Raw genomic sequence first — 27,568 nt, forward strand, 5'->3', positions numbered from 1 at the left:
CCCCCTTTGTTCAGGGACACATTGTTCCATTGCTGTTAGTCACATGTCTGTGGAACTTGTTCAGTTTGTCTCAGTTGTTGAATCTTGTTATGTTCATACAAATATTTACACATGTTAAGTTTGCTGAAAATAAACACAGTTGACAATGTGAGAGGATGTTTCTATTTTTGCTGAGTTGATGAGTCTTAATTATTTAATCAAAGAGTGTGCTTAAAGCATCAGACAAACTTAGTGAATATAATTAATTTGATTAAAACACATAGGATATGTCAATATATGGAGAAAAAATGTTTTGTTAGGTACAGCCCTATTGCGTAGTGTCACAGATTCGACAAATGTAGCCTATAAGTTCTAATTATTGATGTTTAAGCTATGAAGCTTGTAAGAATCTTTGATAGCCTAGTGGAGCTCGTTCTGTCGAGCTGATCTGTGTGTGTTGGTAGCCGCAAAGTATGTGTAGGCCTACGGCAGCATTTGTAGTGGGCCTTTATCTTTGTGTTATTCTGTACAACGACAGTTGCTGATACATTTGAACAGTAGTAGGACCAATCTACCTTGTTTTATTAAGAAACTAAAGCAATACTACGATAGTCATGCCACCTCATGGTTTTAAAATACCCTCCTTTTAGGCATGTCATCCTGGAGCCGAGCCAGGCTGTTACTCACGCCATGTTTATAGCTTATTTCTCGCTTTATACGTGGGGGCTCAGGTTGGCAGGACTTAAGGGAAAACGTGCTTATAACTTTGTGCTTAATCCTGCAATGGTCACCTCTCATTAAGCTAGCAACTTTGCATAGCTTGTTCACTGTGGAACACACAAGATTCTAGGCAAGATAGCTGCACCCTGTGAGCGATGAAAGTGAGGTGGCCTTGCCACACCTTGCCTACCAGCCTGGTCTCATAGCATAGACTTAACATAGTAAACATAAATCCAAGACATTCAAAACATGTATGATATGTTACGTTTGGTATGGTTATATAAGACAGCTGGTTAAAGCAAAAACAAAAGTAGGGTGGTTGGTTTGGGTGTCTGGGTGGGCGTATACCGCGAACGTCTAGAAACCCAAAGGTTGCGAGTTTGAATCTCATCACGGACAGATTTAGCATTTTAGCAACTACTTACTACTTAGCATGTTAGCTAACCCTTCCCCTATCCATTTAACTTAGCTAGGCTAGGGTTTAGGAGTTAACGTTAGCCACCTTGCTAGAATTTGTAAACAAATACGTTTTGCAAATTCAAAACATATAATGCCAGTTGTAATTCATAATAAATATGAAAATGGGTGATGGACATCCACAAATTAATACATACCATACGAACCGTAACATATCATACTCAATGGAGTGTAAGCGGATTTCCGTACCGAATAATACGAAATGCTCTGGTACCAAGTTGAGCCTACTCAGGGGGAAAACTGCAAGTCTTTTAGCCGAAAGGCTAAAACCGGGAGGGTTCAGGTGGACAGACAAGTCACATGGACAACTAGGACAAAGCCTCAGCACCGCAATACTGGTCGACCAAACCGCGTATCGCCCAGGTTGGTACACTGTCACAAGTAATTAAAACATGGACAAACCCCCCCCCCAAACCGAGTGGGGGGACAGCAGAGCACCCAGACGGAGAAGTATACTTCTGCAATACACTCTAACAGAGCTCTTACCAAGTTAACTGTCTCTGGAAGGAACCAAGTAAAAGAAGAGGTGGAAGTAGTGCCATGGCAGCTATATAACGGGGTCAGCCACAGCACTACCCGGTACACGGGACTAATCTGGAAATCCTTACTCGGAATGTATCCTGCCGTGCAAAAGATACCATATAATGGTGCAGGAGGGGGCAGTGGATGAACAGTTAGAATCAAGCAGTGCGTTGAGCAAAGTTGGCGAAGACGAATGTACTGAATGGACAGTAGTATCGAAAACTGGAACAAAAGTAGTATCAAACTGGAACAAAAAGGAAATTGTCTAAAATTGGAGTGGATGATACGTGCATGAATTATAATGAATCACTTCTTGTTGGGATGCATTTGAGTAAGGATTTATGAGGTGTCAAAAGGTGACGTATGCGCTGGGAAAGTGGACTGTCAGAGTGACCAGGAGTGGTCTTATTTTGATTCATTGTATTTCTGAAGAACATAAGATTGCAGTGAGCTTCAAAAGAATACAGACAACATAAGTTTTGAACTTCAGAGTAGAGCAACAGTCAAAGGAGTCATCTCAGGGGTGTCGACGGATGTTCAGGTTGAATCCCTGAAGAGAATTCCTGGTGTGGTTGGTGCCCAGCGTCTGACCCGCTGGGTGAATGGAGAAAAATAAGAAAGTCAGTCCTGTTATTTATTTTTTATTTATTTTTATAAAGAGCAAATACCTACGCATGTGAAGCTTGGTTATGTAAGATACGCTGAAAGAGTTTTTGTTCCCAAACCATTGCATTGTGTAAGAAATGTAAAGGATTTGGCCATGTTTCAAGTGTGTGCAGACGGAAAGAGTATATTGAAGAACGGTGTGTAGAAGGACGACGGTGTTGTAATTGTGGTGGGGATCATGATCCAGAGTTCCTGGAGTGCCCTGTAAGGGTGAAGGAGATTGAGGTGGCAAAAGTGGTCAATAAAATCTCCTATGCTGAGGCGATTTTAAAATAATTGAGAAAACAAGTGAAGATAGGTAGTGGACGCACCACAGCCTGTAGTACATGTGGTGGCAGGTAGCCTAGTGGTTAGAGCACCTAGTGGTTAGAGAGCCTGGTCCCTCTCTAGGTTTCTTCCTAGTGTCATGACGTTGCCCTGTTGGTGAGGTTTATGACCCCCATAAATACCTCCCCACCCCCCCTTTCCTCTCTACTCTACAGATGTGACTGTTGGAAAGCCCTTTGTTAACAGAGTCTGGGAACATCAAAAGGGTGGGGAACAGAACCATATTTCGGTAATCCAAACAGCTGAAAATATGCGTTGGTACTTAATGAATATGATGTCCGATCAGTTGTCGTCTGAGACATTATTACTGATGATAGGATGACATAAACTGTATCTTGGAAAGTCTACAGTCTAGTTATCAGATTCACATGGAATTGTTGTGCAATTTAAATGTTTAAATATGAAACTATTTGTGAAAAGATTAAATGTAATTTTAGCTTCTAAATGAGAGAATGGTTTTCAGTAAAAACTCTGTTCACTCAGCCCCGCCCAAGTGAACAGACATTGGTTGTAAACTATGAAACACGCCCTTCTCTCCCACCACTACAGAAGCCCCTTTACGAAAATGTAATATTGTGTTCCCGAGGACTTGAGGACTGCTGTCCATATGTTAAAAGGGCTAATATCAACTACAGAACTAAGCCAACCTCAGCGTGAGCTCTGGTTGTGAACGGTTGAACGACGACAAACTAACGAAATTAGCATTGTGTTTCCGGTGACGTGAGGACTGATGTCCATACGTTTAAAAGGGCGAATTTCAACGTGGAGGTGACGATCAACATGCCATAAGGATGAATTTCGACTATACCAGACAGAATATAGCATGAGCTTACAGTATGGCAACTTGGTATGAACTTTGAACTCTTATTCACTAAAGTGATACCTCCTAGCTGTTGAGTTAGCAGCAGCTGTTAACATGGGCTAGGAAAGAACAGATACTTTGTCCATATCACACGACGACGGTACTACAACGTATCCACTTTACCACCAGACATTCTTCAGAGGACGAGATCTCTGCTGGGCAACCCAGCCTTCCATCTACGACCAATCTATCGAAGCACAGCTCAGAGTAAATATTTCTTGCATTTTCCTTTACCAAATGGGGTTAAGGAATTATTTTGAATGCATAAGATTCTGGATTTACGACAGCATAGCTTCATGTGGTCCGATAGAGACCCAATCCTTTTGTTCCTCAGTCATCCCGCGCTTTCATTCAAACCCAACCAGCCGTCATATCGGTTCCGTCTACCAGGGACGTTTTCTTATATGACATAATTACTAATCAATGTATGATCCATCCGGTGTATATGTAATTCTGTGTGATTTATTTAGTAAATAAATAATTAAACCACATTTTGTATTGCTGATTCAACTTGTTAGCCAGGGTTTGTGAAGATAACCAAGAATTCTACGACGTTCAGATGAGAATGAATAAGGTGATTAATAATTGACTGCTATTGATGTAAAAGATTACCAGGTTTTTAAGAGTTTATTCGGAAGATAACAGCTCTATAAACATTCTTCTGTGGTTCCTTTGTAGTTAATTACATTTACATGATTAGTTTAATCAGGTAATATTAATTACAGACAAATGATTTTATAAAATAGCATGTCATATCACTTAATCCGGCATAGCAAAGACACGACACTACGACAGCCAGAAGAGGACTGGCCACCCCTCATAGCCTGGTTCCTCTCTAGGTTTCTTCCTAGGTTTTGGCCTTTCTAGGGAGTTTTTCCTAGCCACCGTGCTTCTACACCTGCATTGATTGCTGTTTGGGGTTTTAGGCTGGGTTTCTGTACAGCACTTTGAGATATCAGCTGATGTAAGAAGGGCTTTATAAATAAATTTAATTTGAGCATTGGGCCAGCAGAAATCTAAGAAACTGGACATTATTGTGGCTGCGGCAGAAAAGTTTTTGGGACTTGCAAGGGGCACTGGAGCCGCCCTCTCAGGTGCCCCTTGAGCCTGTTTATTTTAGAATTTATTTTTACAGAAAAGTTGTTTTGATTTCGGGTTTTTTCGGGGGGGTAGTTTAGTTTTGTTATATTTTTGGTAATCCTGTTTCGATCCCGTACAGTAGGTGGCGGAATGCACATTAAATTGTGAGATCGCCAACATACCATCGAAGAAGAATGCTACAAACCAAAATTACGGTGTAGGCGCTTGTGGTGTCCACGCCTACAAACGCTAATCTAAACAAAGATGGCGGCCTGTGTCATTCGTCGGACCTTTTTGTCAACGGTTAATAAATATAATAGGAAACACGCCATCAGTGTACTAAATGTCGATTTAAACAGTAGACAAACTCTGAATAGGACGCGTTTATCATGTAGCTTGTTCAACGTCCAACAGAAACGGTTGATGTCGTCAAGGTAAGTTAGATATTAGCTAGATAACTCGCTACGGCTGGTAGCTCACGTTTGTTAGCTAGCTAATTTAGCCTGACCGACTAGCAGTTCGCTGTTACAGTTATTACCCTGCGTCTGTGCTAAAACAAAACCACCAAAAGCTGGTTATAGTATCCTTTTCATTAATGGTATTGTTAGCTAGCTAGTTACTTGTTTTTAGCTAGCTAACGTTAGATCGGTAGGTTAACTAGTTAGCTGGTTAGCGAACGCAGGTTGTTTTGACTACAGAATCTACTGCACGTCAAGGTCAAGTTCCAATTACTGGCATTGCATCCTTTATCATAGTAACGTCAGTTAATTACTATACTTGCCTGGAAACCCGACGTTGAATGGCATTGAATTCTACTTCGGGTAGAAATGAGTTTGAATCAGGAAGGTTTCCTCTCACGACCTCTACAAGCCAGAATGTTAAATACAATTATATTTTAATGTACTTTATCGGTTGTCCGTGCTGTTGGTCCTTTTGGCTGTAAGAATGTGAGACACTATATCCACAGAAGTATAATTACGTTTCAAAGCGCTGGTAGTGTTTTCAGATTTCTATCACCTGAAGTATGTGAGGACGAGGAAAATAAATAAATTCAGCACTTGTCCGCATACTTGCTGAGCTCGTGCACGGGTTTATGATTCTTTGCATGCTTCAGGTGATAGTAATCGGAATGCCCTACCAGCGCTTTTTTAATTTTATCATTTTAACTTTTATTTAAAACGGTGTGTATTTAGTGTTTGAAATTATTTTGTCATATGAAACAGCTTTGTTTATAGAACTATATCGCAATTGAGAATTGATTTGCATTTTAGATGGATTATTTAGCTGTTCTGGCTGTCGGAGCCATTCTACCTATGAAAATAACATGACTCTTAAGGAGCAATCTAACGATAGTTACCGGAGTAGTAATTCCAGTTCTATGAGTGGAGCGGAGCCTCATAAGGGAGCTCGACTCCTAGTGCTTTATCCCGATGCCTAGGCAGCGACTAGCCTGAGAATTATGCGCACACCTGCAGCCAATAGGAGTACAGGTGTCCCTATATAAGGGTACGCTTCCCCTCAATCAGCCTCCTGAGAAATTATCTTCAGCGAGACTGGGGGTCGGCAGGGCCTTAAATCCTACTCATAGAACTCCGCTCCACTCATAGAACTGAAGTTACAACTCCGGTAACTATCGTTATATTGTGGCGCTCCGCCCCATAGGGGAGCTCAACGCTCAAATGTGCTCCCTGCCGAGCCTAACTCTTCCCACTTAATGAACAGTACTGCGACCAAATCCCGCAGTACAGTAACACGCTGTGAAAAGACTGTCACAATATACTCCATCCTCGGTCTAATCTGCCCTACTCAGTCTAGAGACGTTCGTCAATGACTAGTGGGCAGATAAACAAAATATGAGCCATACTAATCTGTACAAGCAGATAGCTGATACTTCAATATTAAGATTGGTCTAATAGTTCTGTAGTGTTACAGTACTATATCCCTAATCCAGCCGCCCAAACACAGTCATAGACTTGTGGGCCGGATGTAACACTTGACTCTACTGTTCTACCCCAGGAGTCATGTCATGTAGTCATTCTAATAGGAAAAAGCGGACCTGATGGAAACCCTGTCCATTGGTCCTGCGTTTCTTACCTTAGTTCTAGCTTTCCCATCAGCAATGCTGAGTGCAGTGTCGTGTCTTTGGTTATGCCGGATTAAGTAATATGACATGCTATTCTTTAAAATCCTTTCTCTGTAATTAATATTACCTGATTAGGCTAATCATGTAAATGTAATTAACTAGAAAGTCGGGGCACCACGAGTTTATAGAGCTGTTATCTTCCGAATAAACTCTTAAAGACCTAGTCATATTTTACATCAATAGCAGTCAATTATTAATCGTTACCTTATTTCAGTGTCATCTGAACATTGTAGAATTCTTGGTTATCTTCACGAACCCTGGCTAACAAGTTGAATCAGCAATACAAACTTTGGTTTAATTATTTATTTACTAAATAATTACACAGAATGGATCATACATTGATTACTAATTATGTCCAAGAAAACGTCCCTGGGGGACGGAACCTGTGTGACAGCTGGTTACACAGAGAGGGGGTTGGGCTTGAATGAAAGCATGGGAGGACTGAAGAACAAAGGGAGAAGCTATGCTAACGTAAATACAGAATGTTATGGATTCTAAATAACCGCCCATTTGGAAAAGGGAAAATGCTATAAATATTTACTCTGAGCTGCGCTTCGGTAGGTTGGTCGTAGATGCTGTCCGTGTTGCCCAACAGATCTTCCTTGTCCCTTTAAGAGTGTCTCTGGTGGTAAACTGGATACTTGGCAGTGTTGTGTTAGACGATATCCTTTCCTAGCCCATGTTTACAGTGGCCGCTGCTAACTCAACGGCTAGGAGGTATCACTTCTGTAGTGAATAGGAGTTCAAAGTTCATACCATTTGCAACCAAAGCTCACGCTGAGGTTGGCTTAGTTCTGTAGTTGACATGTTAGTCCTTTTAACGTGGAACCGTCGTCCTCGGAACAGCTTATTATCTGAATCCTTCTGACATTGGACCGTCGCCCTAATGTACTCGGAACAGCAAGTTATTCGCCCTAAACTCAGTCTGCAGGCCTCGCGTACTCGGAACCGGAGGTTACATTTTCGTCAAGGGCTTATTTAGTGGAGGGAGAGAAAGGGGTGTTTCATAGTTTATAACCAATGTCTCTTCACAGGGGCGGGCCACTGATTGAGCAGAGCTCTAACCTTATGAAAGCTTCCAAATGAGAGAATTGGTTTACATTTCATTTTAAGATTACATTTCATCTTTTCACAAAGTTTCATATTTAAACATTTAAATTGCACAACAATTCCATGTGAATCTGATAACTAGAATGTGTTGACTTTCCCAGATACAGTTTGTCATCCTGTCTCAGATGACAACCGAACTGGCATCATATTCATTAATAACCTCTTACATCTAGATGTTCCGCTAGCGGAACACCGCTCCAATATCCAATGATAGGGCGTGGCGCGAAATACAAACTCCTCAAAAATCCCAAAACTTCCATTTTTCAAACGTATAACTATTTTACACCATTTTAAAGACAAGACTCTCCTTTATCTAACCACACTGTCCGATTTCAAAAAGGCTTTACAACGAAAGCAAAACATTAGATTATGTCAGCAGAGTACCCAGACAGAAATAATCAGACACCCATTTTTCAAGCTAGCATATAATGTCACTAAAACCAAAACCACAGCTAAATGCAGCACTAACCTTTGATCTTCATCAGATGACACTCTTAGGACATTATGTTATACAATACATGCATGTTTTGTTCAATCAAGTTCATATTTATATCAAAAACCAGATTTTTACATTAGCATGTGACGTTCAGAACTAGCATACCCACCGCAAACTTCCGGTGAATTTACTAAATTACTCACGATAAACGTTCACAAAAAACATAATTATTTTAAGAATTATAGATACAGAACTCCTTTATGCAATCGCTATGTCCGATTTTAAAATGGCTTTTCGGCAAAAGCACATTTTGCAATAATCTGAGTAGATGGGCTAGCTAATTTGACACCCACCAAGTTTGGCCCTCACCAAACTCCGATTTACTATTAGAAAAATGTGATTACCTTTGCTGTTCTTCGTCAGAATGCACTCTCAGGACTTCTACTTCAATAACAAATGTTGGTTTGGTTCAAAATAATCCATAGTTATGTTCAAATATCCTCTGTTTTGTTTGTGCGTTCAAGACACTATCCGAAGGGTGACACGTTTCGTGACAAAACAATTATAAATATTCCATTACCGTACTTCGAAGCATGTCAACCGCTGTTTAAAATCAATTTTTATGCGATTTTTCTCGTAAAAAAGCGATAATATTCCGACCTGGGAAACCCTGTTTTCGTTCAAAGACGAGAAAATAAAAACATGGTGTCGCCTCGTGCACGCGCCTCAGTCTCATTGTTCTCTGATCGACCACTATCCAAATGCGTTACTGTTTTTCAGCCAGGGGCTCCAAAGGCATCATTCAGCATTTTGCCGCCTTCTGAGAGCCTATGGGAGCCGTAGGAAGTGTCACGTTACAGCAGAGATCCTCAGTTTTCAATACAGTGTAGAAGCCCAAGAAATGGTCAGAGGGCACTTCCTGTAAGGAATCTTCTCAGGTTTTTGCCTGCCATATGAGTTCTGTTATACTCAGACACCATTCAAACAGTTTTAGAAACTTTAGGGTTTTTTCTATCCAAAGCCAATAATTATATGCATATTCTAGTTTCTGGGCAGTAGTAATAACCAGATTAAATCGGGTACATTTTTTATCCGGCCGTGCAAATACTGCCCCCTACCCTAGAGGCTAAGAGCTGCTGACAAACGCAGGAAAGTGCTGTTTGAATGAATGCTTATGAGCCTGCTGCTGCCTACCACTGCTCAGTCAGACTGCTATATCAAATCATAGTCTTATAATATAATAAACACAAATACAAGCCTTTGGTCATTAATATGGTAAAATCTGGAAACTATCATTTTGATAACAAAACGTTTATTCTTTCAGTGAAATACTGAACCGTTCCGTATTTTATCAAATGGGTGGCATCCCTAGTCTAAATATTTCTGTTACATTGCACAACCTTCAATGTTATGTCATAATTATGTAAAATTCTGGCAAATTAGTTCAACGAGCCAGGCGGCCCAAACTGTTGCATATACCCTGACTCTGCTTGCACTGAACGCAAGAGAAGTGTCAAATCAAATTTATTTATATAGCCTTTCTTACATCAGCAGATATCTCAAAGTGCTGTACAGAAACCCAGCCTAAAACCCCAAACGGCAAGCAATGCAGGTGTAGAAGCACGGTGGCTAGGAAAAACTCCCTAGAAAGGCCAAAACCTAGAGGAACCAGGCTATGAGGGGTGGCCAGTCCTCTTCTGGCTGTGCCGGTTGGAGATTATAACAGCACATGGCCAAGATGTTCATATGTTCATAAATGACCAGCATGGTCAAATAATAATATTCACAGTTGTCGAGGGTGTAACAAGTCAGCACCTCGAGTAAATGTCAGTTGGCTTTTCATAGCCGATCATTGAGAGTATCTCTACCGCTCCTGCTGTCTCTAGAGAGTTGAAAACAGCAGGTCTGGGACAGGTAGCACGTCTGGTGAACAGGTCAGGGTTCCATAGCCGCAGGCAGAACAGTTGAAACTGGAGCAGCAGCACGGCCAAGTGGACTGGGGACAGCAAGGAGTCATGCCAGGTAGTCCTGAGGCATGGTCCTAGGGCTCAGGTCCTCCGAAAAAGAGAATTAGAGAGAGCATACTTAAATTCACACAGGACACCGATAAGACATGATAAATACTCCAGATATAACAGACTGACCCTAGCCTCCCGACACAAACTACTGCAGCATAAATACTGGAGGCTGAGACAGGAGGGGTCAGGAGACACTGTGGCCCCATCCGACGATACCCCCGGACAGGGCCAAACAGGAAGGATACAATTTCCCTAGTTAATATTGCCTGTTGACATGAATTTCTTTCAACTAAATATGCAGGTTTAAAAAAATATTCTGTCTATTGATTTTAAGAATGGCATTGATGTTTATGGTTAGGTACTTTTGTGCGACGATTGTGCTTTTTTTCGCGAATGTGCCTTTGTTAAATCATTACCCATTTGGCGAAGTAGGCTGTGATTGATGATAAATTAACAGGCACCGCATTGATTATATCCAACACAGGACAAGCTAGGTAACCTAGTACTATCATCAACTATGTGTAGTTAACTAATGATTATGTGAAGATTTTTTTTATTTTTTATATAAGATAAGTTTAATGCTGGCTAGCAACTTACCTTGGCTCCTTGCTGCACTCATGTAACAGGTTTTGCATTCCACGCAGTTTCCTCGTGGAATGCAATGTAATCAACCATAATCGGCGTCTAAAAATGCCGATTACCGATTTATGAACACTTGAAATCGGCTCTAATTAATTGGCCATCCCAATTTAATCGCTCGACCTCTAGTCAATATTATCAGCAAAAAAATGTAACAAGGGCTTTCAGAATATCCTCTCCTCCTCGTTTGTCCCTGAAGGGGCAGTAAACATAAGTTCCCCACTGAACGTCTCGTTTTGAGGGAAGCGAACCCAAACACATAATTGGGCAATGTCACATGAGTGCTTTCGTCAAGCGCAATACTAAAACACAGCGCCACGGATATGTCAGTAATCAGTTGCTTACCGATGTCCTCGCCGACGTCTTCTGTCTCTTATGGTCGAGTCTGAGAGTTGCAGTCCCTGAATTTGCTTTAAAATAGCTTCCTTGTTTGTGAAATCAGCATACAATATTTCGGCTGAGGCCAAAAAGCATTATTTGACAATCTCTGTGTCTGTGTTCTCTGCAACATTTGTTGTTGTCCTTTGAGTTGTGCTATTTTGTTGTTTCTAAGGTTGCTTTGGAACGGATTTGTTTTGTTAAAGTGGGCATGGTGTGACTGGAAGTGTTGCTCTAAATTTGCTCATTTAAAACAATTGACTGCCTTCTGGCAAATAAGACAAAGTGAGCTAGTCCCATTATGCAGTACAAAAAAATACTTTGTCCATTTTCTCTTTGTGTTCTTCTTGAATCCACCGTATCCTTCTCTTAGCTATGTTGGCTAGCTGCATTTCCTGGTTCTCCGGTGGTTTCGTTCATTGCTGTCACATTCTCCAGCTCTTCTCCCTAATTTTCATTGTCAATAAATGTACTTTTTAGTACAATAAATTGATCCATGTCTACCAGACTGCAAAATTAGCTAGTAGCAAACTGATGTTGGTCGCTGTAGCTGAGCAGTTGCGTTCTATTTTGGTAAACGTTCTATTTCAGCCTTTCTGTTCAGCTGCTGTTCTATACTGCCTTCCAGGGAACAATGGATGTATTCAATGAAGGGCCTGCATTTAACAAATTAAATTGAAATTGTATCATAGTATTTTATTTATTTAACTAGGCAAGTCGGTTAAGAACAAATTCTTATTTACAATGTCTGCATACCCTGGCCAAACCCTAACCCGGACGATGCTGGTCCAATTGTGTGCTGCCCTATGGGACTCCCAAACACTTCCGGTTGTGATACAGCCTGGAATCGAACCAGGGCCTGTAGTGACTCTTCTAGCACTGAGATTCAGTGCCTTAGACCGCTGCGTCACTCGGGTATTGGCATGGAGCATAGCCAGATAATATACAGTAGGTCAACTCATATTCTGTTCTTTCTTTAGACCTGACTAAAATAAATAATGGATTTGTGATGGAGTATATCAAATTGATTTATTATACTATATGCAGCCTGGCGACGCTAAATGTGTTTGTTAATTAACGGTCAATTACTGTGAGACCGGCAGTCTTTTTGCATGACAATAATAACCGGCTGACAAAATGTAATGCCCGCCTCAGCCCTACTTGCGTCTATTTATTTTATTATTCTCCACTGCTCCAACTAGGTATATGATAGTGTGACAGTGTTTGTTGGTTTTAGTGACGTGATCCCCTATGCAATGAACAAATCATGCCAGCAATTAAGACACTGTCAACAACTTGATCACTAATTGGCTGAGGGAGTTGCATGGATAACTTTGGAAGGGCAAGTCATGACATAAGTCAGTGTCTTATTACTTGTTCTTCTCCTAACGTCTTGATTTTCTTTGTCCTACAGGCCAGAGGGGAAGGTGCTGGAGACAGTAGGAGTGTTTGAGGCTCCCAAACATCAGGGGAAATATGAAACCGGACAAGTGAGAGGGTCTCCAACCACAACTCCATATTTCACTCCACATTAGAGACTAACAATTTTACATGGGGGTTCCCCAGGGATCTGCCTTAGAACCATAGCAATAAAATTACTAATTATATAGCTAATTCAATTTCTATGATGAGCAAAATATTGTGCCAACCTGGCAGGGTTTTCTTTTTACTCAACTGTTATACTCACTGCCAAGCTATTCCACACACAGCCTTAAGTTTGTCTGCCTCTCTCCCCAGTTATTCTTGCACAGTGTGTTTGGCTACAGAGGGATCGTGCTCTTCCCCTGGCACGCCCGCCTCTATGACCGCGACGTCAGTCCTGCGACGGAGAGGTGATGACACCACCTCACACGGTCACCCATGTCTCCGCAACACCTGTCTGCTTAGCGGGCTTTTCACTGTCTGGAATGCCACCCTATTCCCTTATAGAGCACTACTTTTGTAGTCCACTAGGCCTATATAGTGAGTAAGTAGGGTGCTATATCAGATGTAGCCATAAGATCCAAACATGTCACAGGCAGTTTGTAAAGGAAATGGATTGGAGTTATGTTTTTGTTTGGAGGTGGTCTAGCTCTCGTTGGCTGGTTATTCTTCATTGACACCTTTCCTCTGCTTGCTTTCTGCCCCCAGTAAGCCTACAGAACCCCCTGGGGCACACCGGTCCAAAGAGGTGAAAGGGAAAACTCACACATACTATCAGGTTCTGATAGACACCAGGGACTGTCCCCACATTGTGAGTATCTGACCCAAAGGCTGTCAACTACCTCCACTGGTACTCTGACTTGGTTCTGCGTTGTCTGTTAGGGCTGGGAATTGCCAGGGACCTCATGATTTGATATTATCGTTCTATATGTATTGTGACTCAATATTGTGATTTGGTGTTCCAAACATATTGCTCATTACATGTCTGCTGCAGAGAGACGAGGGAGCATGAGAAAACAAGTTTGTATCAGTCAGGGAAATGAAAGTGCCGTAAACATGTTGGCTCACTATTTAAGGAGCTAGAGAACAAGCTATAGAATTTAAAAAAGACTTGCATTTTGCCCCAGGTACACCCGACTAGTGCAAACATAATACTACCTACAATTTTTTATTTTCTTCTTATAGATACTTGGAATCTCATCAATTTCGTAGAAAAATAATATTGCGATATGTAACGAGATTCCCCCCATCACTATTGTCTGTATCACACACAGCAAAATTATGGTAACTTTCCCAAAACTCTTCTGATTTTGCAACCCTAATCGTCTCATTGTAAATGGTCTGTGTCTGTCAGTCTCAGAGATCACAGACTGAGGCGGTGACGTTTCTGGCCAATCACGATGACAGCAGGGCGCTTTATGCCATTCCAGGTGAGTCAGATGTAACACATTAGACAATTATTTTAAGTGTTGCTAATACATAGTTACTGTCGCACAAAGGAATTAATGCACTTAACTAACTGTCGTTGTCACTCTCTCAGGGCTGGACTATGTGAGTCATGAAGACATCCTGCCCTACAACTCCACAGACCAGGTCCCCATTCAGCATGAGCTGTTTGAGCGTTTCCTCAAGTTCAATGCCTCCAAAGGTACTACACACCAAAAGGCTTTTTGAGTGTATTCAGTCAGTTAGCCAGTAAACGTAATGCGTATGTATGAATGAGAACTTGTTGGCAGGTAAATCCCAAAGTTTCAAATGTGACCGTTCTCCAGTTCCCCCATTCATACCACGGGACACGCTGCAGGCGTGGCAGGAGAAGAACCACCCGTGGCTGGAGCTATCGGACGTGCACCGCGAGACCACTGAGAACATCCGCGTTACTGTTATCCCCTTCTACATGGGCATGAGGGTACGCCCCACACCACTTCTCTAAAGGGAATAAAGAATCACGGGCACGTTCAGCACAACATTGTGGAGGAAATTTCATGAATAGAGCTGACATGATTCCCTTTCTAGATCTGAGGCATGTTGTTCTACATAACATACAGTGAGCTCCAAAGTATTGGGAGAGTGAATTTTTTTGTATTGGCTTTTCTCCAGCACTTTGGTTTTGAAATTATGTGATGACTATGAGATTGAAGTTAAGACTTTTTAGGGTATTTTAATCCATATCAGGTGAACTGTTTAGAAATTACAACTCTTTTTGTACGTAGTTTCCCCATTTTAGGGGGACAAATGAATTGGAACAAATTCACTTGTGTGTGTATTAAAGTAGTAAAAAGTTTAGTATTTGGTCCCATATTCCTTGCACCCAATGACTACGTCAAGCTTGTGACTCTACAAACTTGTTGGCTGCATTTGTTTATTTTGGGTGTTTCAGATTATTTTGTTCCGAATATAGAAATGAATGGTAAATAACATTGTCATTTTGAAGTCACTTTTATTGTAAATAAGAATACAATAATTCTATGCTACCATGATTACGAATACTACTGAATGAATGATGTGAAAAAGACCATGTACAAAAAGGGCTGTAATTTCTAAACTGTTCATCCGATATGGATGAAAATACCCCCAAATTAAAGCTGACAGTCTGCACTTTAACCTCGACGTCATTGTATCATTTGGCGTACAGTCAAAATAAGTAACTGTCCCAATACTTTTAGAGCTCACTGTATTTCTATCTGAACGTTCCACGACTCTGCCCTGCTGAATGTGCCCCAGTCATGAGTAGAACCTGTTTGTATTTTTGCTTATGTGTGTCATTTTCTCTGTCAGGAAGCCCAGAATTCCCACGTATATTGGGTAAGTGAAAGAAGCTGCCACTGATGACTGTAGCCTAGTGATTGTTGTTACTATGTTCTAGCAAACTGTCAGATATGAAGAAACAATTATGTTTCATGGTGTTCTTTGGGCTAAAAACAGTGATGTTTGGGTGTTGCTGTCATTTTTTAAATTTTTTATTTCTGAATCTAGCTACAATTTTAGCCAGACAAGCTAGCTTCCCATTCCCATAGAAACCGCCGATTGTGCCGGTGTACCTGCATACTACTGTAGTCAGTGTGCATCCAAAATGCCACGCTATTCTTTTTGAAGTGCACTACTTTGACCAGAGCCTCATGGGGCCCCGGTAAAAAGTAGTGCACTACATAGGAAATAGGGTGGAATTTCAGACGCGCCCAGAGTGGTTTCCGTTGGCTCACTGCTCGGTCTGTCTGTGTGTCAGTGGCGGTACTGTATCCGTCTGGAGAACATGGGAGAGGAGGTGGTGCAACTGAGGGAGAGACACTGGAGGATCTTCAGCCTCTCAGGCACCCTGGAGACGGTCCGGGGCAGAGGAGTGGTGGGACGGGTGAGTCTCTCGGGCTGCTTTCAATAAATCTTTCCTGATTCCTCACATCCTCTCCTTTTCAAAATCTATTGGAGAAGGTCAAAAAAAAGTGTGGTAAAGACTTGTCTACCAAATGATACCCCCTCACTGTGTGTGTCTGTGTAGGAGCCAGTGTTGTCCGAAGAGCAGCCTGCCTTCCAGTACAGCAGTCACGTCTCACTGCAGGCACCCAGCGGGCACATGTGGTGAGTCTTGCCAAGAAACGCGCACTGTGAAACACCTGCCGATTGTTTTCAAAAAGACACTTTGTACCAGCAGAACACATATGGCAGAATGTCACACAAGTGGTGACCATTTTTTGTTCCTCCTGGTCCAAGTAACCTACTATGATGGCAGGGTTTATTTCCACCCTAAAATGAATACTAGCCTAATCAACATAATAGACAATATGTGCCATATAGCAAACATCAGGCCGAATTGTATAACGGTTCATTAGGTGCCAAACAGAAGAAAAATGTACTGAAAGTACCTCAACTTTCACCCTATCTGGACTATGCAATTCCAGATTCCCCAAGTTACCAGAATTTTGCAAACCTAGTAGAGACTAGTATGGTTGAGCTTTAGCAGCACGCAGTTCGGACTCTTTGTCTGTATGGAAACTGACATTGGCTACTGCATTGTGTGTGTGAGCTATCTCTCTTTTCAATCATCCTAATATGGAATTTCAGGTAGGGGTCTGAGCTCCAATGAACAAACACACTTTTTGGTTAATAGGCTCTGCAAACTCCCTCAAGTTTTCTGACTTGCGATATCGGGCAATTTATTTGCCTAATTTGGCCAGGTTTGGCCACTCTGTGCCAGGTTTGTTGTATTAGTCGATGAGGGGCACACTGTGTGCGTGTGTATATATGTAAGTAAATTGGTATGTTTGTGTAGCATACTGTAGAAGCATAAATATTGTCAGTGGAAACAGTAGTAAAATTACCCTAGTCATAGTAGAAGCTGAAGTAGGCTAATTGTAGGAGCAGTAGTAGTTGAAGTAGAATACTTGGGAAGCTAGTAGTAGAAAATGAGTCAGCAGTACTAATATAGGACTCTGGACTGGGCAGTGGCTGAAGGGGCTCGGACTCTGACGGTGCCTGTCGTTGTCTCTTGACCCCTGCAGGGGTTCCTATCGGCTCGAGAGGCCCAACGGCACCTTCTTCGACGTCCGCATCCCGCCCTTTTCCCTCGAAAGCAAGAAAGACGATACACCCAACGGGTTCCTGCCCGGCCCTTTCACCTCACTGGCCTGAGTCGAGCCATGCCATCCTCCAAAGTGCCCCACTGCTCCACCCTCACTCACATCACCCTCTTCAAAGCCTGCCCCTGTCCTGTTCACCACCCATTCTCCTCTCCACATAGGCTGTACCACCTAATCAACAACTGTAGCCCCTCCTGCCAACACAAATGCACTAGGCTCTTGGATCGATATCAAGACTAAGTCATTGGGAAGTGTGAATGTGACTCTACGCCAAACCTGGCAGAGAGTCCTGTGGAGCTAAGCATTGTGCACATACCCCGGGACTACCTTGTCTGCACTACATGTGCAGTACCACTAGTAGGATTGTGTGGCACTTCAATAGTGACCTTTGCTCTGGTAACACATGGCGCTGTTGTCAAGGCAGGTGCGGTCTGTGGTTCTCTAATGAAAAGTAGTCTACCCAACATTTAGTCAGCCGTCTTGACGAGTCAATACTCTTAAATTGCTTCCTTTTCTCCTCCAGACTCCTGCCCTTCAGTACAACTCCTATGGCTTAAAGGGCTAGGTTTCTGCCATCCTGTTTTTCACCAGTCATATGCAGGGCAGGCTCAGCAGTGGATGAGGAAAGGAAACCAGACTATTCTGACTTTTGCGTCTATTCCAGACTGGTAAGACTTTTAGACACTTGAAACCATTAGGCCTAATACTGTTAGACTATTTGACTGTGAAAAGGACAAACCGAGTATAAGTTCAGGCTGAGAGGAACACAAACATGGTATTCAGTATTCTACTGAGCGACTCGTTCTGTTTTTGGATAATCTCTTTACATTTCCAATGGTACGTTAGTTTAAAAGAAAATGTTATTTGAGTCTCAGTGGTCTAACATGTTTCCCCTGACATTTTAAGCCCATTTCTCACCAAACCATAGTGAATCAATAAGTATAACTCATTGTGAATGAAACACTATCTTTTATGTTTTGTCGGTCAACCACATACTGTGTGTACACAAATGAAGAAGAGCAGTTGACTGTTTGACATGAGGAAGATGAGTATAGTGTTTTATTTGAACGTCATAGCACTGTTGCTTAACATCTACCTGAACACCGCTCATAGTAGAGACCTACTCCCAAAAAGAACCGAGGGCCTTGATCAGACAGTGACTACATAATCTGTGTTTTCTACTCCCTATCAGTGCTGTACTTATCAGGACCTCAACCCTCTAACAGAGGCAGCAAAGCTGTGACGTAGTACACGTCTACTAGTTATAATCATGCTGCTTTATTTATCACATGAGCTGTTAAAGGGGAAGGTCAGTATTTTATAACCTAATGTTAATGGTTCCTCACCCTGAAAGTATGCTGCATGACCCTATCGCTTCCATTTGTGTTGGATGTTTAAAGAATTTAACCAGGGATTATAGTTTCTCCTGGGCCAGAGACTACTTTCAAGATCTAACATTAAGTTGTAAAATATTGTACATCCCCTTTTAGTGATGGAATCCGCATTAGGGGTAACAGCCCACTGTCTGCCCCAGCACCTTTTATTGTTTTTGTTTTGTGGATGAAACGGAGGTGAGATGCGTCAAACTGTTTGTTCATTTGTCGTAACTTTTTTGTTGTAATATCCAAAACGAACGTGGCAGATTCACTAAGGATTCCGGCTTTAATTTGTGCTGCTATGATATGATCTCATTCACTGCTGATCAAATAGCCAGTCACTAATCATAGATGCGCATTTACTAGATTGTTCAATCAATGGCAGACATTTGAAGTTGTTGTCAATGTGTTACTGTATATCTAGTAATTTCATGGTGACTTAAGTATTCATGCTCGTCTTCTTGGCACTTTCCTGTATCTCCAGTAAAGGCAAGGCACTGCCACACTGACCCCAACCGAGGTCACACGTTTATATTTGTTAATGTTAATTTATACTTTATGGTGTGTATGTTTGTATGTATATATTTTATGTGACGGAATCAGTCTTGTATAGTATTAATGTGTCTGAAGTGACATGGATTAGTCGATGCATTTGAATGGAAATATAAAATTTGTGTTAATGTGACTGGCTAATTGAATCAGTGTATGGATTTGTGGATCTCAGTTTGGGAATCCTAATAAACGCTTCTGTGAATCATTGAAATTGTTCCGTCTATCACTATCTAAGTGTACTCCCCTTTTAATCTGCATGCATTAGGGGCGGACTGGGACCACAAATAGGGCATTTCTGATAGTTGTTGTTTTATTGCGGACCATTTTCAATGATTGGCCATTTGGAGCCAGTATCTGAAAAGGGACAGCAGCCAAATGATCATTCTGTGCAAAAATAATGTTAATTAACAGGCACATGGGCCCGGCTGCCACTTTTGTTCATTTTACAAATGTTTTCCCCCAATTTTAGACCACCTCACTTTTGTGTCTAGTCTTTTTCATTTGTTCTGCATTACATCCACTAGCAGGTCCTGATGTGAGGATGGCACTGTGGCCAAAACAGAGTTGATAACACTCAACTTTATAATTTATTTTTATGTTGCATGATCAACAGCATTTTTGACTCAGGATTCACACATGGAACCTTCTTTGTTGACACTGCCAGAATAGATCCCTTTTATCTTTTTGGTGAGATGTTACTGTCTAAGTTTGTGAAAGACTAGCCAGCATGCTGTGGCTGTGCTAGATACTGTATTTCTGTGGCTAGCGGCAACAGTAGTACAGGCTACTACAGTCTAGGACATGGATGGGCAATTCCAGTCCTCGAGGGCCTGATTGGTGTCACAGTTATGTCCCAGCTAACACACCTGACTCCAATAATCACCTAATCATGATCTTCGGTTTAGAATGCAATTTGCAATCAGCTGTGTTTGGTAGGGATGGAGGAAAGTGACATCAAACAGGCCCTCGGACTGAAGTTACCCACCCCTGGTCTAGTACCTCAGCGAAACATTTCATGGCACGGGGACTGAAGCCATCTCCCCTGAGCGAGAGGGCGAAAGAGAATGCTCCGCCATATCCTTGTTGAATTTAATTGTTTATTGAAAATCATTTTTTCCCCTGCGCCTGCTGATTGGTATTTTCCGCCTTCTGCAGGGGGACTTTTACTTGCCAACGGGCTAATGGCGGCGCCATGTTCGAGGTGGCCATCCCTTCCTTCTCCCTGGAGAGCCACGGCCATAGGGACAGCCCCTACTCCTTCCTCTTCTGAGAGAAGGGGGGAGAGAGAGAGAGAGAGTGTCTGCTGGGAGAGACTGATTGCTACATAGGCTGCCACTACTGGCTCCTCTTCTTTATGGTGGAAATGGACCCAGGCTCAGTGTCTGTCCGTCTGTCTCCCCCCCCCCCCCCCCCCCCACACATTTGTTTTTATCTCTTCTCCTCAGGGACTTTATTTATGCTTTCACCTCTAAGGCAATCCTTTATGCATGCAACCAGAGGTCCGATATTAGACAAGTTACACACCTCACACTGAGGTTGTGTAAAGCGGTTAAAGACATGCGGTGGCACATTGGCGACTAAGTATTTTACGTTTTTTGTACTTCACGCTTTGGGCTGGATGTCGCAATGTGTAGGTCATCCCTGCATAATCAATGCACAAAATTACTGTCTAACCTCAATTAGCCACAAAATCCCGAGTTTGAAAGTGACGGGCGCAGCTGATCCTCCAGAAAAATATTTTCCCCCACGTGGGCCAGCCCCCTAGCAATTTGAGTTCTAGCCAATGAGCTTCAGCCCCTCGCCAGAGTGTTGCCATTTGAGTGACGGCTAGCAAGATGCACCTACAGCCGAGCGAGAGGGAGCAAAGACGATGTGCAGATGGTGCCTCCAGAAAGTATTCACACCCCTTGACTTTATTTAACTAGGCAAGTCAGTTAAGAACAAATTCTTATTTAAAATGACGGCCAAACCCGGACAACGCTGGGCCAGTTGTGCACCGCCCTATGGGACTCCCAATCACGGCCGGCTGTGATACAGCCTGGATTTGAACCAGGGACTAGTGACGTCTCTTGCCCTGAGATGCAGTGCCTTAAACCGCTGCGCCACTCGCTACAGAGATGGGGTAGTCATTTACACTGAAATTTGTTCAAAGATTTTACTGAGTTAGAGTTCATTAAAGGAAATCAGTCAATTGAAATGAATGCATTAGGCCCTAATCTATGGATTTCACATGACTGGGAATACAGATTGGTTGTGCAAACCCACAGTTCCATCAGCTGTCTGGGTGGCTGGTTTCAGATGATCCTGCTGGTGAAGAAGCCGGATGTGGAGGTCCTGGGCTGGCGTGGTTATACATGGTCTGCAGTTGAGGCCAGTTAGACATAATGCCAAATTCTCTAAAATGACGGAGGCGGCTTATGGTAGAGAAATTCTGGCAACAGGTCTGGTGGATATTCCTGCTGTCAGCATGTGAATTGCACAGCATGCAAACTGCACGGCATTGTGTTGTTGGGTGACAACTGCACATTTTAGTTTGTTATTGGCCCCAGCACAAGGTGCACCTGTGCAATGATCATACTGTTTGATCAGCTTCTTGATGTGCCACACCAGTCAGGTGGATGGATTATCTTGACAACGGAGAAATGCTCACTAACCGATATGTATACAAATTTGTGAACGACATTTGAGAGAAATACGCTTTTTCTGCATATGTAAATTATCTGCGATCTTTTATTTCAGCTCATGAAACATGGGACCAACAATTTTACATGTTGTATTTATATTTTGTTTAGTATAAAAATCGTGTTGAACACTTGCACAGAGTGAGTCCTGTAACTTATCATGTGACTTGTTAAGCACATTTTTACTCCTGAACTTATGCAGGTTTAACATAACAAAAGGGTTGAATACTTATTGACTCAAGACATTTCAGCTTTTCATTAAAAAAAATATGTAATTCCACTTTGACATCGTGTATAGGTCAGTGACACAATCTCAATTTAATCAATACAAATTCAGTCGTAACACAACAAAATGTGGAGAAAGTCAAGGGCTGTGACTACTTTCTGAAGACGCTGTTGTTGCTTACCTTTTTTATTATAGGCTACTACTCAGACACTTTAAAATGACGTTTAGAATTTATGGTTTTCATTTAAAAGCTTCATACCTCACTTTTGTGTTTTAACACTCATCACTTCTACATAGCTCTGTTTACATTTATTTAAGCTAAATTTTTTAGCTTTCAACATGGTGAAATAAAATTAACTACAATTTTGGACAAGATGAGCACACTTTCAATTTCCTTTCTGTTTTTTCAGTGGACCTCCTTTACCTCTGTAACCTACCTTCTCAAACTGACTACTTGACTCCTGCAGTATACTCTCAAACAGACCTCTCCAACACGTATTTTTAACAGTTAAAATATATTTCTTGCTCAGTGATATTAAAGCTGGAATTCTTAGTAGTGAAACTGTCACATCTGCCTGATATTACAACAAAGTTACTGCAAACAGCCCCACCTCCCTGGACATCATTGCACATGCAATAGAACAGCAGCATACTGTATGTAGTGATGATTTTTTAGAGTTGTTATTATTATTACGATGCATGACTCTCCCCAGCTCTGCTTCGTCAACAAAACAATGGCCGTGGGGCGGACAGTGCTGCTGTTTCACCATACTGCGAATTCTATCTTTAAGATGGTTAAGAACCAATGGAAAGAAATCATGGGTTTGAGAACTTTAGCTGTTTTAAAATTGTATGTGATGTTTGCAGCATGGGAGTGCGTGTGGCTGCATCCTGTTACATGGGAAATTGCCTCGTCACTTTGAATGTCATGAGGGATAATTAATTGACAGTGCTGACAGTCTATTAGGTAAGTCATCTCGGAAACTATTCGGAATCTTCCGTGAGCGCTGGCCTCCGGACAACCTTTCGTACATCTGCCCACATATTTTAAAGGGACACAATGAGAAAACATTACATGATGTTATCAAGTACCCAGAGCACTTATAAACTTAATTAGTGTTTTAAATAGACATTTGTTCTTATGACTTGGGTGATGTGGGCAGTTTGACTACCCTACAAGCTGTAATCTAGGAGGGTATGTGACTGGTTCAAGCCTCCAGTACGCTCACACCATTTTTATCAGGTAACTGTTGTACACTGCAGTGTAACAGACATATGAGATGCCTTTTAAAAACTGATGTTATGTATTTATTTTCATATTGTGAACAGACGACATTGGCATCTGAAACTTGCCCCTATTTCTCCTTCACGCTATATACAGGATAGCGCTGAATGGGATTTATAGTCATTCTGTAACTAATAAACATGTCAAAGTGACTTCATATCTGGTTGTCCTTTTTGTCCATAAGTCTCGACATACAACTGTGATGGCCGGTTATTGAAGAATTTGTCTGATGGCCTGTCATAGTAATTGTGTATAACTTTTGGCTGTGTTTGATAAAATGCAGACCTAATTTTAACTCTGAAGTGTGTTTTATTTGAAGTACAATGAGGTGGCATCTGCAAGCAGACGTATTGCAGAAATACTGAAGTGTTGAGACTTCAAGGTACCTACTTAACATCTGCTATTATGACTATCTTATGAATACTTGTGTACAGCACAGGATGCTACCTCTGTAACCTGTCTGTTAAAGTTGCAGTGAGGGTGTGCGTTATTGCATTTCTTGGTTCCATTTATTTGATATTTTACGCATTGGCAGCTAAAAGCTCAAATTAGAATATATTGATCTGTGCATCCAATGCATTCCGTGTGGGGATATCAATTCTATAAAATATGTAGTATGTATTTGTATCCTGTCTTCTATAAAGCCTTTTTGTTTGTGGTCAGTCACTGACTGACACGCTCACTCTGACTGCGCGCGCCTCAGCACACTGACTGACACGCTCACTCTGACTGCGCGCGCCTCAGCACACTGACTGACACGCTCACTCTGACTGCGCGCGCCTCAGCACACTGACTGACTGCGTGTACTGTAGCTAGTGTTAGGATTCAGCCATTTCCCATGTGGTTAATAAAGACAGCAAAAAAATAAGTGTTTTTGGAGACTAAAGAGCATGCACTGGTGATAAATGCCAATGTAAGGTATACTCTAAGCAGGAGGCCATATTGTAAACAGTAGTTAGGTTTGTTATTTGATAAAGATGAATCTATATCTAATCTGTATGAATGAGGAACTTCCAAGTTGTTTTTATCACAACCTGTTTTATGAAGATGAAAAGTGGAATAAACTAACTTTTTGTCACTTTGAAGGAAAGGGTAGACATTAGCCTACATTTTGACAGCAAGGTTTAAACTAATCTCCGATGTTGAAAACGAAATGTTAGTCTAAAAGAAATGTGAGAATTTCTAGATGCTTTTTATAGTGGAGATCAAGTTTATAAAGTGCCTGGCTGGGCTGATGAGACAGTTGATTGTGCAGTCAGATGGAACAGAGTAAATAGGCATTTTAGTGTCATAGATTTAGCTGGTGGTAATTTGTGGAATAGACACTGGCTGGAATGTGCTTTTAACCAATCAGCATTCAGGATTAGACTCACCCATTGTATAATTCCCTATAATGAATGGTGTATTTGCACAGTATATCTCAATGGATATAGTTAAATCTTAATGTTTGAGTTGTTTATGGACCTAATTGACTCAACAACCAAAATAAACAAGTTTAGTTTCTTAATGAACCAGATAATAAATAGTTACTTCAAAGTTAGCTTGTTGATCGTGCTTTGTAGAAGAAATCCATGCTCTCTATAGCAATTCCCAAAACCTACAAATGTGTAGTTGTCCACAGCAAATAAAATGGATAAAGTACTTTTGGAATAATGTGAAGGGGTAGGCCTATAGCCAAAATGTAATTGTCAAGGCTTGCTTGAAGGCTACAGTCTGATCATCTTAAAATCACTCTAGCTCTTTCTCTCTTCTCCCACAACCTGCCTGGATGAGATCAGTTCAATTTGGTTTTGCATATGGGATTTGATTGTCATCAAGTCTGGCTAGACATTTTTACCCATTTGGCAGTTTTCTGGATTAATTGCGTGCGCTTGAATCTGTGGAACCGTTTGAGGAAATCAAGCGATTTATTATTTTTAATTATTTTTTTCCCCCCCAAGTGGTTCAGTAGCCTATTCTCTGGCTCATTGCGATTTGTGTAGGTTGTGAAGCTTCGTCTGCCTGGTTATTTTTTATACAGTAGCCTATATGGACTGGATACTCAAATTTGCCATCTTTATTTTTCCATATTGAGCCATATTGGCTTTGCGCAATAACTTGTTTTGTGCATGGGTTCTTCACCCTTCAAATGTGGTGTTTTTATATTTTTATCATAATTCTGCGTTGGTTCGCCACTCATGCGCTATGGGAGGTTGAGTGAGTAGCACATTAGCAGATGAATAGGTGTCCTATTCACGATTTGCCAACTCTGTTTACAATGCACAATGGGGACTAAACAGACGAAGGGAGCCGCGTCGGACACCGGTGGGTCTTGCTCACTGCTCAGCGCTTGGAGACTGACGCAGAGCTCGTTCAGCCGGTGGTCGTCGGGTGATCGGCTGGGAAGCGGCGGGGCTCCTCCACCCTACCAGAAACGCATCAGTATGATCCAGGAGGTGTCTGTGATGGCTCGGGAGGGGAGACAAGACGCCACGGAGCTGCTGAAGACACTCCGACAGGTGAGTTGTGTGACATCAAATCATGTCAAAAACAATGTTGAGATGATAAAACAAGTTCCATGTTAACACACAGAGGATGTTTGTGACATTGCTGTAGGTGCTTGATTTCGCTGAAATCTGAATGAGGTAAATCCCATGCCGACTCAACTGGGACCCCTGGGAGGGTGTTGCTGCTTGGAATTGTACATTTGCAATTACTGGAGGGTGCTTCATCCCTTCAACCCCCGACATATCTGGTTCTTATTCACTTGACTAGACGGCAAACGGAGGAAAACCGACCACAACGGAGAGGGACTGCCTGAACCTTCCAATAACATTCTTGTTTTTAGTTGCAAAATGTTTTGCTACGTTTTGCACTAATGAATATGGCCCTGTCGTCGATTGTACCATGGTTCCCCCTCTCCTCTGCATAGCTGCAATTCAATAGACCCCCGAGAGTATTATGAATTATCGAATGTATGCATATGTCATAACCAGTGCTGCCATCTCATTTTCAGGGTAAGTTGCTAGAGGCGGGTTGATTTGTTACTAAATGACGTTGGGATGTCATTGCGTGATAACGTAGAACTACGTCATTACGTAGCATACACAATAACATTACTCAAATTGACTGACCATCTCGGCAAAAAAATATAATTTGACGTTTGTTCAGGTATAAGAGTCCCACTCTTTTCTGTACTTCTGGCTGTACAATTTTGATTGAGACATGTTGATTGATGTAAGTTCTGTTCAAGATAAAACATTCGTGAACAACTATATTCATTGGGTTTGGCTCGTCGAACCTGTACTACTGCTGCTGCAGTCAGCCAACAATGATTTGCAATTTGCTGAAATTGCTGCTGCTGACGTCACTCACAATGCACTTTTGCAGCCAGGCACGTGTGTTGTGAAAATCGGTTTTGTAAGACTCCATCTTTCAACTACACTGTTTTAAATCAAGGGGAGAATCCGGACTTAATGCGTGCATTTTAGCGTTAGTCACTTTTGCTAAAAGTTCAAAATACGTTTTTTAAAGTAGCAACATTTGTTGCTAGGTGCTGTTTGGAAAAAAAGTTGTTAAATCTAGCAGCAAAATTGCTAAATTGGCATCACTGTCATAACCCTGTAAATGAGCTAAACAGGATTTAACTCCCTCTATCTATGTAGGCCTAAAAGTATCTACTACGTCATGTTTTCTGGAGTTTTTCCGAGCCACCGTGCATTGCTTGCTGTTTGGGGTTTTAGGCTGGGTTTCTGTACAGCACTTTGACATCAGCTGATGTAAGAAGGGCTTTATAAATATTTTGGGGGGATTATAAATACATTTGATTGATTGATTTCCTTCGCTTTGTGTCCCATGATGTCCGGTGTATTTTAATGCTAATGTTAGCAGGCCAGCTGTAGAGCAGAGGCGTTCCCTTTCAAATGGAGAATCCATTATGACGTGAATGCTGCTAGTCTCCTTTCACATCCCTGTGCACGTGTGCATTGCTAATCACTACTCTGCACTACTCTACTCTGCATCCCAACAAAACACGTTCATGGGTCGTTTCACAGACACAGATTAAGGCTAGTCATGGCCTGAATAGCACGCTCAATGCAGATTATCCATAGAAAG

General features: G+C 41.8%; 1 protein-coding gene across 3 annotated transcripts; it reads left to right on the forward strand.

Annotated features, from left to right (window-relative positions):
* The first annotated feature begins 4,861 nt into the window (after nucleotides 1–4,861).
* On the forward strand, nucleotides 4,862–21,016 carry LOC115154107 (polymerase delta-interacting protein 2). 3 transcript variants are annotated; one of them, XR_003867820.1, is made up of 12 exons: nucleotides 4,863–5,067; nucleotides 12,772–12,847; nucleotides 13,095–13,189; nucleotides 13,488–13,590; nucleotides 14,134–14,209; nucleotides 14,320–14,427; nucleotides 14,552–14,688; nucleotides 15,558–15,584; nucleotides 16,006–16,131; nucleotides 16,276–16,355; nucleotides 17,276–18,021; nucleotides 20,437–21,016. XR_003867820.1 is itself a non-coding variant. In XM_029699994.1 (11 exons), the coding sequence occupies exons 1-11, from the start codon at nucleotides 4,898–4,900 to the stop codon at nucleotides 20,549–20,551; spliced, it is 1,113 nt and encodes a 370-aa protein (XP_029555854.1). In that variant the 5' UTR covers nucleotides 4,862–4,897; the 3' UTR covers nucleotides 20,552–21,016. The 3 variants fall into 3 exon arrangements, 2 of the variants coding, with proteins under 2 accessions (XP_029555854.1, XP_029555853.1); XM_029699994.1 differs by lacking the exon at nucleotides 17,276–18,021 and having other exon boundaries at nucleotides 4,862–5,067; XM_029699993.1 differs by lacking the exon at nucleotides 20,437–21,016 and having other exon boundaries at nucleotides 17,276–19,492.
* Nucleotides 21,017–27,568: the final 6,552 nt, after the last annotated feature.

Source organism: Salmo trutta, chromosome 19 (assembly GCF_901001165.1).
Source record: "Salmo trutta chromosome 19, fSalTru1.1, whole genome shotgun sequence".
In the NCBI taxonomy this organism is placed as follows: domain Eukaryota; kingdom Metazoa; phylum Chordata; class Actinopteri; order Salmoniformes; family Salmonidae; genus Salmo; species Salmo trutta.

Excerpts from the sequence above, each read along its gene's own strand:
- LOC115154107 (XM_029699993.1), top strand. The coding sequence starts at position 4,898 with ATGGCGGCCTGTGTCATTCGTCGGACCTTTTTGTCAACGGTTAATAAA. Across the intron at positions 5,068-12,771 it reads AAACGGTTGATGTCGTCAAG|GCCAGAGGGGAAGGTGCTGG; the intron begins GTAAGTTAGATA and ends TTTGTCCTACAG. Across the intron at positions 16,132-16,275 it reads GCAGAGGAGTGGTGGGACGG|GAGCCAGTGTTGTCCGAAGA; the intron begins GTGAGTCTCTCG and ends GTGTCTGTGTAG.